We start from the raw sequence: 16,789 nt of genomic DNA, 5'->3' as shown, positions 1-16,789 counted from the left end.
TTAGATCTGAGGGTAAAAGAAATGGCAATTCAGGCAGAGGCCTGTCTTTGGCTCACCACACCTAAGATGCAGAGATTCAAAGATGCGCGATGTTTTCCGTACGTGTCAAGAAACGTAGCTGTGTCTGTAGCGAATACAAGTTGCTGATCTGATAAGCGTGCGCAGTAATGAAAAATGTTCTTTGTCGTAATTTCTTGGGATGGCAGAAAGAGAAGAGCTAGTGTTTGTTCATGCAAACGGGGGACGTTTTTGGGGGGGCTGCAGATACTCCGCTCTGTGCAGAGACAAACAGGGCACAGGTGCTGCCCCCGGCGGACCTCACGGTGCAGGAGGCGGAACAGACAGCACGGCAGTGGTGACACGTGGTTACAGTTCTCGTAACACGTCACACGGTGCTGCAGAGTCCGGGAGGGACGAGGAGGGCGAGGTGGCTTCTGGCAGGGCTATGGGGACGACAGGCGGCCGAGCTAAAACGAGCCCAGATGCGAGGGGACACATCGGCCGCGTTCGCGTCACCGGGAGCAGCCCACCGCACCCGTCTGCCAAGACTCCCCAGCGCCCACTGTGGCCACGGGTTCTGCACCAAGAGCTGCGGGCTCAGTGCTGGTGACCGCAGGAGTGCGTCTCCACCGTGTCTGCCCCTGCTGACGGTTCCAGAGGCCAGAGGCCCAAGACGAAGATGTGACCGGCTGGTTTCTCCCAGGCCTTGTCCTCGTGCCTGACAGATAGTGGCCTCTCCCCGGGCCCTCCCCGCGTCCTGCCTCTGTGTACGTCGGTGCCCTAATCACCACCTCTTCTAAAGACAGCGGTCGTGTGGGATTGGGGCCCGTCCCGATGACCTACCTCACTTTACCTTAATCGCCTCTCTAAAGACTCCGCCTCCAAATGCAGGGAACGTCCCCATCTCCGTCCAGCTTTTCGTGGTCTGCAGCTGAACCAAGGCGGCGTCCTCGGTGCCCCCTACTGCTGGCCCCGCTTCCATGCCCGCTCCTAGCAGCCAGGGAGCTGGCCTTGGAATGTGAACCAGATGACAGCCGTCCACTCCATGAAGTATTCAGTGGCTTCCACTTGCCCTTGGAATGAGATGCGAACGCCACCCGGACCTCCAAGGCCCCGCATGCCACGCCTTCTACTCTGTCCAGTGTCCTCGTTACGGTCCCTTGCCATCCTCAGGCTCCGCGTTCATTGTCGTTGCTCTGTCCCCGGAACAGGCCAAGCTCATTTCTCTCGCAGGAGCTCGATGCTTATAAGGCCGTCCTCGGATGCCAGGAGGGTTCCTCAGGACCTCTGCCTAGCACATGGCAGCTGGGTGGTCTGCTCCGCCCGGGAAGGGGACCGTGTGGCATGGTGATGGACAGGTGCACGGCCCGGTGGTCAGGCGGACGAATGGAGAAATGGGTGGGTGGGTGGCTGCAAAGATGGATGGGTACCAGCCTAACATTCCTCGGTCAGTTCTTCTCGATTATGGGGAATAACGGCTGCACGCTGGCACATCTTGGGTGCCGGAAGTCCGTTTAAGACTTTAGTACGCGTCAGGGAGTGAAAGGGGCTTTACTTGTCTCTCTGCTGGCAAAGCCTTTAGAATCGAGGTATCTCAAGATAACTCTGGTAGCGGGGAATTGTTTTCTGGCGTCACGTTTTAGCCCTTGTGAGAAAGCTGAGTTGTACCCCATCTGAGTTTACTCCTCCCGCCTGAGAGTCTTCAGTGAGGACTGTGTTCTGGGGGTGCCCTTTCTGCTGCCTCGCAGTCATTTCTGACCCCCTAAAGGCTGGACCTGCAGGCTTGTATTCTGTTGGGACAGATGGGAAAGGCCTTCAGATCCTCTTAGAATATGTCCTAATTCCCAATCACGGCCACAGAATAGAATCCGTGGGAAATCAGGCTCATTAGGAAAAATGTGCTTGACTGTTAAGTTCATAAACAAGCTCAAGCCACCTGAGGGTCACCTTCCTGTGTGAGGGTCACCTTCCCCTGACAGGTGACTTGGTGGACGGAGGTTAATGGTAAGAGTGGTTTTTCGTTCACAAGCACATTTCAGAGTAAGATTCGCCGTCCAAGGTCCCCTGTCATTTGTGGCTTCAGGGAAGACACTTATGTTTCCTGGCCTTCAATTAACTGAGGGGCCATTGGCGCTTTGCATTGCGAACTGCTCCCCTGGGCCGTTACGAAGTGGGGGTAAACAAGACAAAACTCGAGCTTGGGACTTGCCCTGGGCTTCCTTGCAGGGCAGCTGTCCGTGTACACGGAGTCCTTGCCAACACCCCTCCGTCGTCCCAGACATGAGAACCGGCGGCTGTCGCAAACACTCTGTCCCCTGGCGTCTGGTGGTTTGTTTCGATGTCTTCATTTCTAACAACACTTGCTCCTTGTGTTTCTACCCACTTGGCTTTGGGAGGAGCAGAGTCGGGACAGGCGACCGCAGGTGTGTGGACTTGCTGGCTGGGTCTCGTGACTGCACGTTATTCGGCAGGAGGTGTGAGGAGGCAGTGGTTTGAGGGTTACAGGGTTTGGGGCTGGGGAGGAGACAGCGAGGCTGGGGAGACAGGTGTGCGAAGTAGCCACACGTCCTCCTGGTGTCGAGGCCAGAGCCCGGGGCACTCGCCCGGAGGGAGAGGTCTCCGCAGCCCGTTGCGATGTGACGCCCGTTCCGATGTGACACTCGGTCCTGTTGTCCCTTTCGTCATCTCTCAGTTCTGGCAGGCACGCCGCCTGCGTCTGTGCCCTGTTTGGGGTCACTTTGTCACGTTTTAGGGCCCAGGTGGCCTGGGCAACACCCACTCCATGGCCGTATGGGTTTAAAGGCTCTTCATGTGAATGATCTTTTCTCTCGGGCACAGGCACCAGGAAGTGCTTCTCTACTTTTGAGATCGTCCTTGGCACCCTTTGGTTCTCGTAGGCTCTCTGGTTCCTGGTCTAGGTGAAGTGCTTCCATCTTGACTCAAGAACCGAGCCGTAACGTAACAGACGTCCGACGCCTGCTTTTTCGGTGGGACCCACCGTGGCATCCTTCATAATCCCTCCTTAATGGACTTCCCTGCTTTCGCGGGGTGAAGTCAAACATCCTAATCAAAGCTGTACCATGAACCCTGGTTACACACGTAAGCGCATCTCATCCTTGAACTGTGAACGTGGTGGGCTCTTCGCCCCTCACGTAAGCGCATCTCATCCTTGAACTGTGAACGTGGGCTCTTCGCCCCTTCCTTGCAGAAGGTGCAGCCTGAGGCAGGGCACTGTCACATACTCGCAGGCTGATAACATGCCTGAGCATCTTTGCAAAAGCGGACATTCGAAAACCGTGACAGCAGGAAAACGTGCTTCACAGAGATGATGAGCAAAGTCATCTCGGGTGACCCAGGAGCGTCCCGGCCAAGCTGACGCATTCCTTGCATACCTGCCTACCCCCCGAGGCGCCCTGCTCCATCATGCGTTTGGGAGGACTTTGGAAGGTGGGCAGCGAGGACTGGCCGTCTCTTCGAGACCAGGGCGAGGTGGCTTCATGGTAGCGACTTTTTCCTTTGCTCCTGTTTTTTCTGTGTTGGCATTTTGATGTTGCAACTCTGAGATCATGTGTCTGCAGAGACCTTTGGGTAATCCCAGCCTCCGAGGCTCAGCTCCCTCGCAAGGTGACTGTGACAGGCGGATGTCCTTTTGAGTTCTCACCTTCACTCCTTCCCGTGGGACTCAGGCTTGGTAGGTGTCCATACACAGGGCCACATTGGTTGTTATTTGATAATTGTTACATTACTCTATATTACTTATTTTTTTTTGACATGGGTTGTAAAGATTTTAATATTTTTAAAATTATGGTGAGATGCACGTCATGTAAAATTTACCGTTTGAATGAGTACAACTCCACAGCGTTTTTCTCACCCTAAAAGGAATCCTTGTATCCATTAAGCCTTTCCTCCTGAAATGGCTTCTTGTTAATGTCGAACTCGAAACGATACTCTGTGTGCCTCAGACTGTGCCTCACTCATACCCAGTCGCCATCCACTCAGAGGTGAGATGGATACTTGGCTGTCAGAATTCATTTTTCACAGACGCGGAGTGTTAAGTGGTTGTTAGATTCTTGCAGCTGGTCTCAGAAATTGACTGCACTCAAATTTTCTGAAGGTCCCTCCATTTGACAAAAGGGAGAACAGTTCTGTGAGTTGCCTCTTCTCTTAGCCCATCTACAATGCATCCAGATATTTCTGAGTGTGTGCAAATCGTGCACATACCCCCCCAGTTCATACAGCACGAATTACCCCAGTTCACAGCAGAGCCGGGAGCACGTTTTACGCGTGCAAGCAGCCACCCTTGCTCCCGCTCCGGAGCTCACCACCACCTCTGCCGGCAGCGGGATTCCCAGGAGAGGAAGGTGGAGGAGGATGACAGACAGAAGACCTCGGAGCACGTCCTGGGGAGCACCCATATTCTCCTTGCAGGTTTAACCTTTTGTGTCTTTGTTTCTGTGCTCATCTGGAAATTAGACGTATTTTACAGTATGATAAAGAATAATCTAAGCTGTGCATTGCATGATTCCATAAGTATATACATGGCAAGGATAGGCAAATCCAGAGAGAAAAGAAAGTAGATTAGTGCTTGCCAGGGATTAAGGGATGGGGCATGGGAATGGCTGCTGGTTTGCACAGTTTCTTTCTGGGACTATGAAAACGTTTTGGAATTACGTAGAGGCGATGTATGTACTACTGTGAACATACTAAGAACTACTGAACCGAACACTTTCGAAGGGCAGATTTTATGGTACCGTGGCGTCCGCCCTTATCCAGGGTTTCAGTTACCCGTCGTCAGCCGCAATCTGGAAATCTTAAATGGAAAATTCCAGAAATCCACCATTCACGTCTGAAATCGTGCACCGTTTTGAACGGCGTGATGGAATCTGGGGTCATCGCGCTGCATCCTGCCGGGGACACGAATCACGTTTGTCGAGTGTATTCACACCGTGGACACCGCTTAGTCACTTGGTGGCCGTCTCAGTGACCGGACCACCTGTCAAAGCATCGCGGGGCTTGTGTTCAGGTCACTCTTATCTTACTGAATAATGGCTCCAAAGCGCATGAGTAGTGATGCTGTCAGTTCGAATATGCCAGAGAGAAGCCGTCAAGTGCTTCCTTTGAGTGAAAAGGCGTGTGTGCATAGAGAAAAACGTGGTATTAGGGTTTGGTACTTCCTGGGGGTCTTGGAATGTGTCCCCCAAGGATAAGGGAATGGGGACTACTGTATATGGACTTTATCTCAACTTTTAAACATCTCGGTCAGTGCAGGGACTCCCCAGGAAACCAAGTTTTACGTGTAAGACGAGGCTGTGCGTTTCCCAAGTGTGATCCGTGCCGCTCGAATTCGGAGGTCGACACACGTTACACGGGACTGGGCGGCAAACGTTTCGTTCGGCTTTGAGGAACGTATTTTTCCTGTTGTGATGAGTCGGCTCGGCTCTGGTGGCATGGCACGGAGGAGTGGCCAGGGCTGTCTGCCGGTGAAAGGTGACAGAACAGGTTTGCCGGCCTTTCCTTTGGTCGAGCCGGGTAAGGGGGATGACGATCTGCCACGCGTGTGTGCGCCCTTCACCACAGACGTGGGACCTGAGCCGCGTTCTGTCTGGACGTTTTCCAAGAGGGCTTCTCTTATGATTCTCTTGCACCAGGAGATCCATTTCTCCCATCTTTTTTCATCTGACTTCTCTCTCGTTTGGTTGTTTAACTGGGAGAGTTTGTATTGTGCACCCCAGGGGAGGCGGCTGTGGCTTGTTCACAGGGCCAGCGTGAACAGGATGCTGTAAGACTGGCTTCTTTGCGACGTGCAGATTTGTAGCGACAGCGGGGTGGGCGGGGTGTCCTCAGACCCAAGGGCCGGGCATGTTGCTCAAGTCAGGTGATGCGCCTTGGAGAAGGTTCAAGGCTTCACAAGACCGCCCGAGAGGCCAGGAGGAAGAGTTGTTTGGGAAAGTAAGTGTGCCAGGGTGCTTATTTTGTTCCGTCCCCTTATTTGTGGTCTTTTGCAAGGGTCTGTGCCAATTAAAGGCAGATTTGTATGCAATTTATTATAATGATTTACCACGTAAAGTCTTCACGGTATTAAGACAGCACCGGCTCTGAGAAGATTCGAGCACCTCATACGCCCTGATAATTATGCCTTGCTCCGGGAAGCATGGATACGTGAAAAGCCAGTTACGAACCTTCATGTTACAAAAGTGGTTTGTGTTTGGAAATGACTCAGTGAGCGTCTTCTTTAAAAATGGATTCCTCGGGCACAACCAGCCCGGCCTGGGTTTCTAACATGCTTGTCCAGTGAAAGGAACCAGGGCTCCTTGGAAGAACCGTTCAGACTAGGACGGTGGCAGGGATGTACAGAAGGGGCCTGGAGCATCTTGTCATCTGAAAAAGTAAGGATATAGAGAGAGGGAAGGAGGGAGGGAGGCAGAGACAGATATGGAGAAAAAGCTAAAATAGGAATGGACTCGGGCCTCGAAGACAGGTTCCATCCCCCATTCTCTTTGTCAATGAGGCCACGTAACCCTGCTCGTAAGTCACGTGCCTGGATGATGGGATAGAGCCGTAGCAACTTTTCTTGCAGACTTTTAGAAGAAGCTTTGTGGCTATAAACAATGTATCCGCACGGTGCTTAAGATCAAGTCAGTGGTAAAAAAAAAAAAAAAGAGACAGAGAGAAAGTCATTCTTACTAAAATTGGAATGTGGGGGATACTGCGAAGTCGCACTGCGATTGGGTCACATGAAGAAGAGGCAGAATTCGTAGCTGCGCGTTGAGAAGCGGTGGATCGAAGCCGTTGAGAGCAGAAACTCGGGGGCTGTCGGCAAGGGAAGGGGCTGTTCGGGGCGCTGGGGGAGGGGCGGGGCGGGGAGGTCTCAGCTGCTTTGGGGGGTGGAGCCCAGGGACTTTTCAATAGCGATCATTGTGAAGCGGCAGGGTTGGGCAAGTCGGGGTCAGCCTGCAACTTCTTTGTCCACTTTGCTGAAAGCCTTGCACACAGCAGAACTTCCGGAAACACTTCTTCATCGTGTGGCGGATGACATTCCTAATGAGTGGGTAATAAACCCAAGAATGTAGATAGATGTGAAATACGCTGTGACATTTTTTTTTTCTTTTTATAACTTCATTATTTCATCTGATTCTCTTCTGGCTCTGGAGTTGAAGCAGGTATCCCATACATTATGCGATCATCTGGCGTAGTTCATCCGTAAAGCTGTGTAAAATTTGTGCGGTGGGCTTTTCTGTATTTCCCGCTTCTGAATTATAAAAAAGGAAGAGAGCCGAGGCTTTGGGGGTTTGAAAGGGCGAGCCTGTGGGGGTTTAAGCATAGAAGCGTGGGGGACGGCCCCCTGAGGTCAGGAGTTGGCAGAGGGGTAACGTGAAATACAGAGCCACCTGAGTCACGGAGGTGACGGAGCCTGCGTGAACTTGCCCATCAGGACGCAGCAGGCACAGGCAAGCCAGCTGTGGCCAGCATGGCTTCGAGACTCTGTGCTGCAGGCAGCCAGGCACGGGGGCTGCGGCCGAGCGGGACTGCAGCGCCCTGAGGGGCGCACACCAGTGCTCACAGCAAGCAGAGACCCCGGTAAGACGCCCGTGTTCCTTAGGGCACGTCACCCTCGACGGGACTGGCCTCCTGACCCCTTTGCGTCGGCCGGCGGCTGCCGTTCCCAGTGCCTCTTTTGTTCTCCTGGCTGCGAGAGCAGGTTGTCAGCTCGCCGGGCAGGGGGTGAGATCCCAGCAGATGTTTATTGTTCTGCGAACCGGGGCGCAGATTGCAGCTCGCCCGGGTGCGGGCGGGCGTGCACGTCCGTGTGCGGGCACGCGCGCCTGCATGCACGCCTGCCCGGACACACAGGCAGCGTCTGCAGCTTTGCTGTTTTGCATCGGGCTGAGAGGGCATGAGATCTAGAGGGAGCAGCAGCGCCTCTCAGGGCCGAGCTCGGGGCTCCCAGTGCGGCCGCTGGGACCGGTAGCCCTCGCTCTGCTCTGCCGAAGCGGGTGCTGCCCGCTGTGTGGTCTGCAGAGCTGCGTCCCCCGCGGGAGGGTCAGCCAGGGAGGCCGGCGCAGGACGGCGGCATCGCAGGGAGACCCCTCTTGCCGGCTCTGTTTATTCTTTCTTCACGGCAGTAAGAGATACTAAGCGTTTTCACGACTGGAGTATCGAATGTGGATTTTGAAAGGAAATGGTGAGTCAGACGCATCAAAATGAGAAAGAGAGAAAGAAAGAAAGAAAGAAACCAGGTGTGCATGTGTAGTCACGAAAAAAATGCTCTGTGCGTAAATTCACACACAGCCTGCTCACTGCAATGAGAAATGTACGTGGGGAATGGAATCTGTGGTTCTGGGCATTTTCCAGGGCTTGGATTTTGCCTCTGGTGGGGTTGTGACCATTCAGAGGCATGACATCGCTTTACGGGATTTTACTGCACGTGTGCTGTGGTTTTGTGTGTGTTTCTTTCCTCTTGAATTCTGATCGAAGACACAGGTTATTGTTAATTGTGGCCATATTTTTAGACGATACACATGCCTTTGCTCTACCAAGGGTGCTTTTGTGTGTGGTGTGTGTGCGTAGGGGGGCGTTTCACATGTATATGTGGGCGCACACTCAGGGTGGCTCTGCGTTTCCTGACTCACATGGGACGCAGTCATTTTGACATGCGTGTGTCGGGCTTATGCTAGGTGAAAGGTAAACAGGAAAAGGAGTTTGAAGAAAGGTTTTCAGAAATCTGTCTGACAGCATCTCTATTGTAATTCAGCAGCCAGCTGCCTTACACATTGTCTGAAGACGTACACAGCGAATGAAAGCAAAATCCTATTTTAACATGTCACATAAAATAACTGAAGATTTGGGCCAGATTTGATGAATGGTTAACATATTTCATTTCCTTGCATAGCAGACTCTTTGAGGGTCGTCTATAAATATTTTTTACGAGACTGTTGCAGAAAAGTATTTCTTGGGTGGTAGAAAGAGGGACATGCCTATGCTTTTATTATGCATGGGGGAAAAACATTTTATACTGATACACGCTTCCCTTAAGGAATAATATCTACAGGGTATATTGTCCTTCGGAGGTGCGTGAATAAAACACACACACAAGCCATTTTTTTAAAAAGAGTACTAGAAATCACCACGTGTGTTGCCGTTGACCGTGTAGGTTGCATAGGCTTCTGCTGTCCAGCTGGAGTGACAGGCGACTCGGTGAATGCACGCCCACTGCTGCCTTTTAGGACGGACGGGCTGTCCGCCTCTGAATTTGGGGGGTTGGGGGAGCTATTCTTTTGTGTGGGCTTTAGAAAGCCTTTCCCCGGCTTGCACCAACATTAGTGGTTTGCCTCTTCAGTGTCTGACAATTGAAGATCAAGTTGGGGAAGACCTTGAGGACACAGCTGGGGCTTTGTGTCCACCAGTTCAACTCGTCTTGCCCTGGTCACCGGACACTTGTGTTTTTTAGCTGGCTTTGTCCGCAGCGGGTAGGGTCGTCAAGTCCTTCCTGGGAGGCTCGTGGACATCCCTGGATGGCTGAAGAGATCCTGGAGTTATTCAGTATTTCCACCTTTAAAAAATATTTGCAGAATCCTTTGCGTTAATTCCCTGAAGTTCACAAAACCTTTCCACGTGTGTATCTTGAGCCCGATAGCGTGGGTCCCGGGTTTGTTTTACAAGACGCAAGGTGGGCCTTAAGTGGCTGGATTCACACGGTGGTTACGGAAAGCCCTCGCCTGCGGTGTGGCTGCTTCTTAATCTGGTGGGTTCCTCCGAGCTCAAACCCCCTCTGAGGTTGACGCGTCCTGCAGATAAGCACGGTCTACCGCAAGATGCCAAACCCCGTCGCTCATTAACTTTCATGTCGCGTGTCCGGTGCGCCCACAATGCGGTGATGAGGGCTCCCCGCGTGGGCTTCCGGGCTGGGGGAGGGGCGGTTCCAAGACCTCCCGCCGCCCCCACCCCAAGCCTGCGTGGACGTGAGTCTCCGTTTCTTCGTCCACAGCATAAGGAGTTTGGATTACATGATTTCGAAGGTCCCTTTCAGCCGTAATAGTTTTCGATTCTTAGGGAGAAAAGCCAAGCACTTGAATTCCCCCTAAAAACCACACATCCAGCCCCATGGGTTGTGTTGCGTGGCTCATGTGCTGTCAGCGTTCATTTAAATAAGGACATGTGAATATATATGATAGACACACATGTAATATCTTTGAGATCCGCTTACAAATAAGATGAGCTCTTGTCTGCAGACTCAATTTTCTGCCTGCAGGGTTTTGCTGAGGCAGTGGCTGTGCCCTTGACATTCAAACCTACTACGGTGCTCTGTGCTAAAGCCCCAGAAATTCAACTGCTAACAAATGGAGTTCTCTCGGGTATAACATGCAGGATACTTGTTATTTGATGATGTTATTTAAAAAAAAAACAACTAGCCAGTAGGTCCTTGAACATACTTGGAGGCCATTAAAGGTGGAATAACTCGAATTCTTGGAAGATATTTAAGATTTATCCGTACACACATGCATATTTATTTATAACTTCATGCATACACATCACACAGATATATTTATGAAACGGTTTATATAGTAGTAAAGTATACAAAGTAAAATTTCACGTACAGTAAATATCTGAAGCCTATTGGGTAAATAATCCATTTCTAAATATAGTTCAGTCGAGAAAGAATAATCAGACAGTAATCGGAGATGTGGGATTTTCAGAATTTGGGGTCACATACAGTTGTGATACACGGAAGACAGCTGAAGCCAACGATTTTCTCCTAATTTATAGAGATGACATGCTCTTCGAACTATATTTTGATCTCTTTGACCACACGATTGCCTAAGATTCAGAACGGTTCCTTTTCATAAGCTTGATGTATGTTTTTGAGAGCCAGGATTTATACTGATCTGGGGTGACAGGTTCCCAATGAAAACATTTTTACTAAAAATACATGGAAGTTTTGGAAAGCAGACTGAACACATTAGAAATCGCCCTCAACTTGACCATCCAGAGATAGCACGGTGGAAGGCAGAAGTGTATCCACTTCCAAGTCTTTTTTCAATGCAGATATTCAGTGTTACGCGTGTGGTCCCGTGCGCGTTGTATGTGAACTGCTTGTTTGTACTTGTACATGTGTGGCATACGGCACGCTCAGCTATGACTGCCCAGGGGACTGAGATGCTATGGACATTTAGGGTTGTTCCCAGTCTTTCACAATTGTAAGTAGAACTACAGTGAACATCTTGCAGCGAAATATTCATGCTCACACATGCCCATTTCCTTAGGATAAAATTCCAGGCATGGCACTGCCAGGCAGGCTTTGGGAAATCGCCCCGAGTCGCTGTCCATGACATGTGCTCTGTTTATCCCCGCCCGCCAGCAGCCTAGGACGGCCCTGCTCCTCCCCAAACTGTCTCTATTAGCCATTTAAAAAATTCTGTGATTTTTCTGGCAAAAAATTCCTTTTTCTCCAGCTGGCGGAGTTGGGCATTTTTACGTGTTCTCCAGCTATTTGTGTTTCTTGTTTGTTTATTGTCGTTTGCATCTTGTGTTCTCTTGGGGGAGAGGGGGCCTTTCTTTCTTGCGGTGGGGTGCTGCTGCTCTCTTGACGCTCTGTAAATGGAGGCTGGTCATGGGGTTGTTTCTGCTGCCGAATTGAGAGGCGCCCAGCTCGCCCGACTGGTGATGTCCTGTACATCCTGCTGGGCCAAAGGACCAGTAAGCCACCCGTGATTTTTAATAAATAATGCTACTTCTCACAGAATCACTGTTGTTCACACCCACAAGCAGCCAAAGTGTGCTTTCTACGCGGTGACCTCAGACAGCAGATGTTGGACTTGGGGGTCGTCCACGGCAGCGTGGCTCTGTGCGAGGGCAGTACTTCTGGATCCGCAGCCCAGCTGTCACGTGAGGTACGCCAGCCACCCTGAGCGTCGCTATGTCGATGGGGTGCTGGTTTTGTGTACTTTGTACGTTAGTACTTCGTGTGGTATCTGAATGAGAGGAGGAAATAGCTCGGTGTTGTCATCCACTGCAAGGTCACCTCGCGCTCTCTGTGCCCTCCCCCTTTGTTGTTGGAACGAGGCCGTTCCTGCACAGAGCTCTGGGGGCGGCACGGGGTGGGGGCGCCGCAGTGCTGTGGGGTGTTGGTGTCACTGACAGACAGCTGTTTTGGGTCGGCTCCAGCTCAGGACGGCCCTCCGCTGTTAAATGCCCGGCGCCCCGCCTGGCTGCTGGGGGACCCTCCACAGACCCCACCCCCTTGTCCACCTCTGCCTTGGAGGCCACCCCACGTGCGGGGCGTGGCCTGTGACCGCCCGCCCAGACAGGTAAGGAAATGAAGCTTCCTGAGGCCCCACTGCTGTCCCAACGTCATGTGTAGCTGGGGTGTGGTGCCGTCACTGGGAGCGTCTGCCTGACGAAACCCCGGATCAGACACGGTGGGCTCATGCTTTTCGGGGGCCTGGAAGCCGGAACACGTCAGGGGGCGGCAGCCTCCAGCAACACGTGCGCACACGTCAGAAGGGGCTGTGCGTCCCTGTCCGTCACTGGCTCCACAAGGACTAGGAGACCCCTCGCGTGTCACCGAAGTCCGGAAGAGTGAGACATTCTTCGTGCTGCAGATCACGGAGAACCCTATTTACAACGCAGCAGTGACTTATTGAGTGATGGCGCAGCAGTCCAAAAACTACAAACAAACAAACAAACAAAAGTATTGCCAAGGTTCGCACGCAAGGTTTTTTCATGGAGCACCTCAATAAATCCCTGTATCTCAAAAAAAAGAAAAGAAAAGAAAATGCGGCCTGCCTTCCTACCATTCTGTGCAGTGACCGAGAGCGACAAATGCTTTAATGTGTCCAGTGCCCTTCAGGTGACGGCGTGACATAGTGCGTGGAGTACGTACCTGCCGGCAAGGCCCTGGAGAATGTATCCTGGACCCCCAGCCGCCATAGAGGCACGCACAGCCCGTGATGAGAATATGGACAGTCCGGTAACTGGAGCAAACGACACGTCCTCTGCCGGCTGTGACCGAGCCAGCAGGGCTGGTGGGACGGAGCGTGTGCGTGACAAGGAGCCAGCCGTGCGGAAGACGGCGGAGGCGGGGGCGGGAAGCCGAGACCCGGAGACACCAGTCCAGCGAGGGGCTCGTGCGAAACACGTGGCCTCCGTAAATAAAACGCCGCCTCTCAGATGTGCCGTCCGCATTTAGACACGGGGCTGGCTGGCTCCGTACCGAGATCAAAAGTGTCGTCTCTGACTGTCTCCTGCCTACTGATGATGCCTTCTGTCCTGTCATCGGCTGTTTGTGCAGATGAGCATCGTTTCGCGTGGCTCTGTCTCCGGCTTTTTCTTCGTCACCTTCGTTTGGCTTGGCTTGGCTTGGCTTCGAGGCCCGGTTGGTTGCAGACCGTTCACCTGCGCTTCCTCTGGCGGCGGCCAGTGCGCTGAGAACAGCGTGGCCCCCGGCTCCAGGTGGCCGGTCTGGGGTTGCCCGTCTCCTGCAGCCTCGCACCGAGCCCCTCTGGCCCCCCTCCCTCCCTGCCTCCCCCCGGGGCTGCACGAGCGGCTCTCTCCTTGGTAACATGTCATTAGCATGTCCTGCACGACAATGGACGACCAACCCAACCTGAATGTCAATTTCTGCGGCTCTAGAATGCAGCTGCCTTTTTAATTTTCCTTTGTGTGGCAGGAGGCGTTTGGTTGCTTTCGCTGCCAAAACCCTTAAGTCATCCTGTTTTATTCTGTTTCTGGATCTGCTATGAGCAAGGACTATCCTTAAAAAAAGGAATACACACACACACACACACACATACACACGACACTCGTGCAACATGCATGATACAGATGCACATACAGAACACATGTCATCCACATTATCTGCACAGCGGCCACTTGGAAATTATTAGAAATTGGTAGAATCCCAAATTCCCATTTTTGGTCCTTTTGTGCCCCCAATTTCTTGAATTCTTATCAACCGAGATAGTAAAAACCAATGAGTGGTTTTATGGGGCTTTGACTTTGGAGATTTCGGGGCAGGAGACAAGAAAAAATAAGGGGGTGGGTGCAAACTCTGCCCGGAAGTTGCTGCGCTAATGCGAATCTAAAGTGAAACTTGGGGGCGAAGCACGGTGACCCAGATCTCCACGGGGGGAAGCGCGCACTGCTCCCCAGGGAACGGAGTGCCCTGAAACTCTGCCCCCTGAGGAAGACGGGAAGGAGCCCATGGCGCCTTCTGACTGACAGAAGCGGGGAGCCCTGTGCAGCACGTCTTCTCGGAGCCATTTACTTCCCGGGTGGGGGCTTTGCTCCCATAGGCGAGTTTCCTTCCGTTTCTCCACAGATCTCAGAGCCCGTCCTGGCTAAAGTACTTTGAGCTCCTTTTTAATTAACCCATTCAATGTGAATCCAGATGGCCAAAGGCACTTAGATTTTAGCTGTAAATCAGCTAATTCAATTCTCCGTTTCTGTGAGGTGGCGGATGTGTATTAAGACACAGGTGCTTTCGTGTCGGTCTGTGGGTGCTGGATCTCAAGAGTTTTAGGAGGAGGAAAAGGAAACGTTCGAACGCAGCTCACGTCTTCGAGATGACATTTTGGGGACGCATTTGTGAATTGTCACGACTTAGGTTTCACTGTCCTACGAGGCACAAGGCCCTAAATGGAGGGGAGACAAGGCCTTCAGTTCTCCACGCAGGCCATTGAGCTGTGAGCCGTACCCGTCAGCATCTGGCAGCGTACGAATGCCACATTCTGTATTCTGTAACCACACAGCTGCTCGACTGTGTTGTTCTCTAAAACAGTGATTGCTACTTTCAAGTTATTTTGATAACTTCTAGTTTCTCTTAGTCTGTACGTAATACACACGTTTAAAAAAATCTGACTTCCCAAACTAGGTCAACATTTTAAGCTCTCCCCCGTGGCTGTTTTGTCTCAGCGTGTTCTCCAAGCTGAGGCTGGGTCCTCAGCCTCCTGGAGGCAGAGAACAAACCTGCCCTCGTTCAGAGTTGCAGTGGGACTCGAGTTCTCCGGCCCTGTGCCAGATGCCGAGGACTTGCAGCTCTGAGGCAGGGTCCGCCTGTCTCTCTACTTGGGGACGTGCAGGGTGGCGAGTGAGGCCTCAGCTGGCTGACAAGGGGGGCCAGGGGAGGGAATTTGGTGGGTTCTATTCTGGAGCGTCCATTGAACCTGGAAGGGGACCATTTTCCTCAGGACATAGCAAGAGGGACATACATGCACAAGGCACTTGACTTGCAGCACATGGCCTGGATAGGGTCGAGACATTCGTCATGCCTCGGCCAGGTACGTGTCCCGGGAGGCAGGCGCACGCCTGGGCCCCAAGGGGGCGCTGGGTGTCCGGGGAGGGTGTCCTAGGCGGCTCGTTAGTTAAAAGGTTTCATCTTTTACTTACCGGTTCTGAACTTGCTGTGCTTGTTAGAATTTCCTTAACAATTCAGAGCTTGTCCTCCTAATAGGATACAGCTCTGCCCTTGCCTGGGAGAGTCAGAGGCTCGTTTTATTACTCTGTCGGGTTGGGAGAAGCTGTGTGTCGGCAAAGGCATGGCTGGCTGGTTTGTTGCAAGTTCGATAGTTAGCCTGTGACCTTTGGCTGCAGCTCAGGAACATGCATGTGTTCTGCAGGTATATTTATGCGTGTATGTATTTGCATGTAAATATGTATTTATCTATCATGGAAAGACAGAAATGGATATGGAAAGATCATGAGTTATTGCAGCTTCCAAAAGAAAGTCTGTGTTTTGTTTTTCATTTTAAATGATACACTACCGATTTTAAAGGTTTTAATCAATTTAGTTGCGGCCAATCTTAGAAAGTTCTATCCCTTTGTGTGTGGCGATTTACTGAAATGAGCTGCATAAAAACACTGTGGCAACATGAAATATTTCTGATAGAGCTGCGTATGAGGTTTCACACTGTTTTTAAAAATGTCCGTGTAAGTTTTGTTTTCTGCCTCACATGGAGTCTGTGTGTAACGTGTGTGTATCTAATATGCATGCACGTCTTTCAATATCTCCTGGCCTGTTGTATGACGTGCCAGGATACAGCCTCACGGACTCAGTACCTTGCATTAGGAATGGTGGGGGGAGGCAGGTATGGAAAAGTATATGTGGATATAATTCCTTACATGGTGTAAGCCTATGAGCAAGATCTGGGTCTAGTCCCGGTTTGGGAAGCTATTAGCAGGAGCCGTTTGCTTATTTTTGTTTCTTCTCCTCTAGACCAGCACATGCCCAGTGGGCAGAAGACCGCCCAGGAGCGCAGTGGGGCCTGTGGGAGCCGCCCCAGGTCCCTGAGCAGTCGCACGCTCAGGAAGCTCCAGAGTTGCCCTTGGAGGGCGGCGGCCGAGCCGAGACTCTGCCCCGCGATTACAGATACTCCGAGCACCCCGCGGCCGCAGACCCGCCGCCCGCGCTGGGCGCGGGAGCGCAGGCGCAGAGCAGCCTCCCGGGGCAGGGCGCGTGGGCCGTGAGCACCATCCCGCTCGCCAAGAGACCCGCCCAGCAGAGGCCCCCGCCGCCCAAGCATTTCCGGGGCCCGGCTAGCGTCCCTCCTGTGAGCACGCCTGCTCACTTGGTCACACTTGGGAGCACACTTGTGGCTGCTCACCTGGGCGCACCTACAGGCACACCTGCGGCCAGTCAGCTGGGCGCCCCTGCGGGCACACCTGCGGCCAGTCACCTGGGCGCACCTGCAGGCACACTGGTTTTCTAGTTGTTTAAGATGGGAGTGTAAATATGGCCCCTGTTACTTCATTGTAGCCATAAGCAGATATAAGCAGATATAATTTATATATAATT

At 52.3% G+C, this 16,789-nt stretch overlaps 1 protein-coding gene across 5 annotated transcripts in view; it reads left to right on the top strand.

The window, feature by feature from the left end:
• SHROOM2 (shroom family member 2) overlaps positions 1-16,789 on the top strand; it is a 63,882-nt gene that overhangs the window by 32,681 nt on the left and 14,412 nt on the right. For 2 of the 5 annotated variants that reach the window (XM_025050988.1, XM_025050987.1), the window contains exon 6: positions 16,211-16,660. The exons of 1 other annotated variant lie outside the window; for it this stretch is intronic. In XM_025050988.1, the coding sequence (XP_024906756.1) occupies positions 16,211-16,660 (450 nt within the window). Of the gene's footprint in view, positions 1-16,210; positions 16,686-16,789 lie in introns of all 5 variants that reach the window. 2 more of the 5 variants (XM_025050990.1, XM_025050989.1) reach the window with 2 other exon arrangements.

The sequence above is a fragment of the Pteropus alecto genome, unplaced genomic scaffold, assembly GCF_000325575.1.
Source record: "Pteropus alecto unplaced genomic scaffold, ASM32557v1 scaffold18, whole genome shotgun sequence".
In the NCBI taxonomy this organism is placed as follows: domain Eukaryota; kingdom Metazoa; phylum Chordata; class Mammalia; order Chiroptera; family Pteropodidae; genus Pteropus; species Pteropus alecto.
The sequence above is the reverse complement of the archived record's forward strand: the minus strand, read 5'-3'. Positions and strand labels throughout refer to the sequence as shown.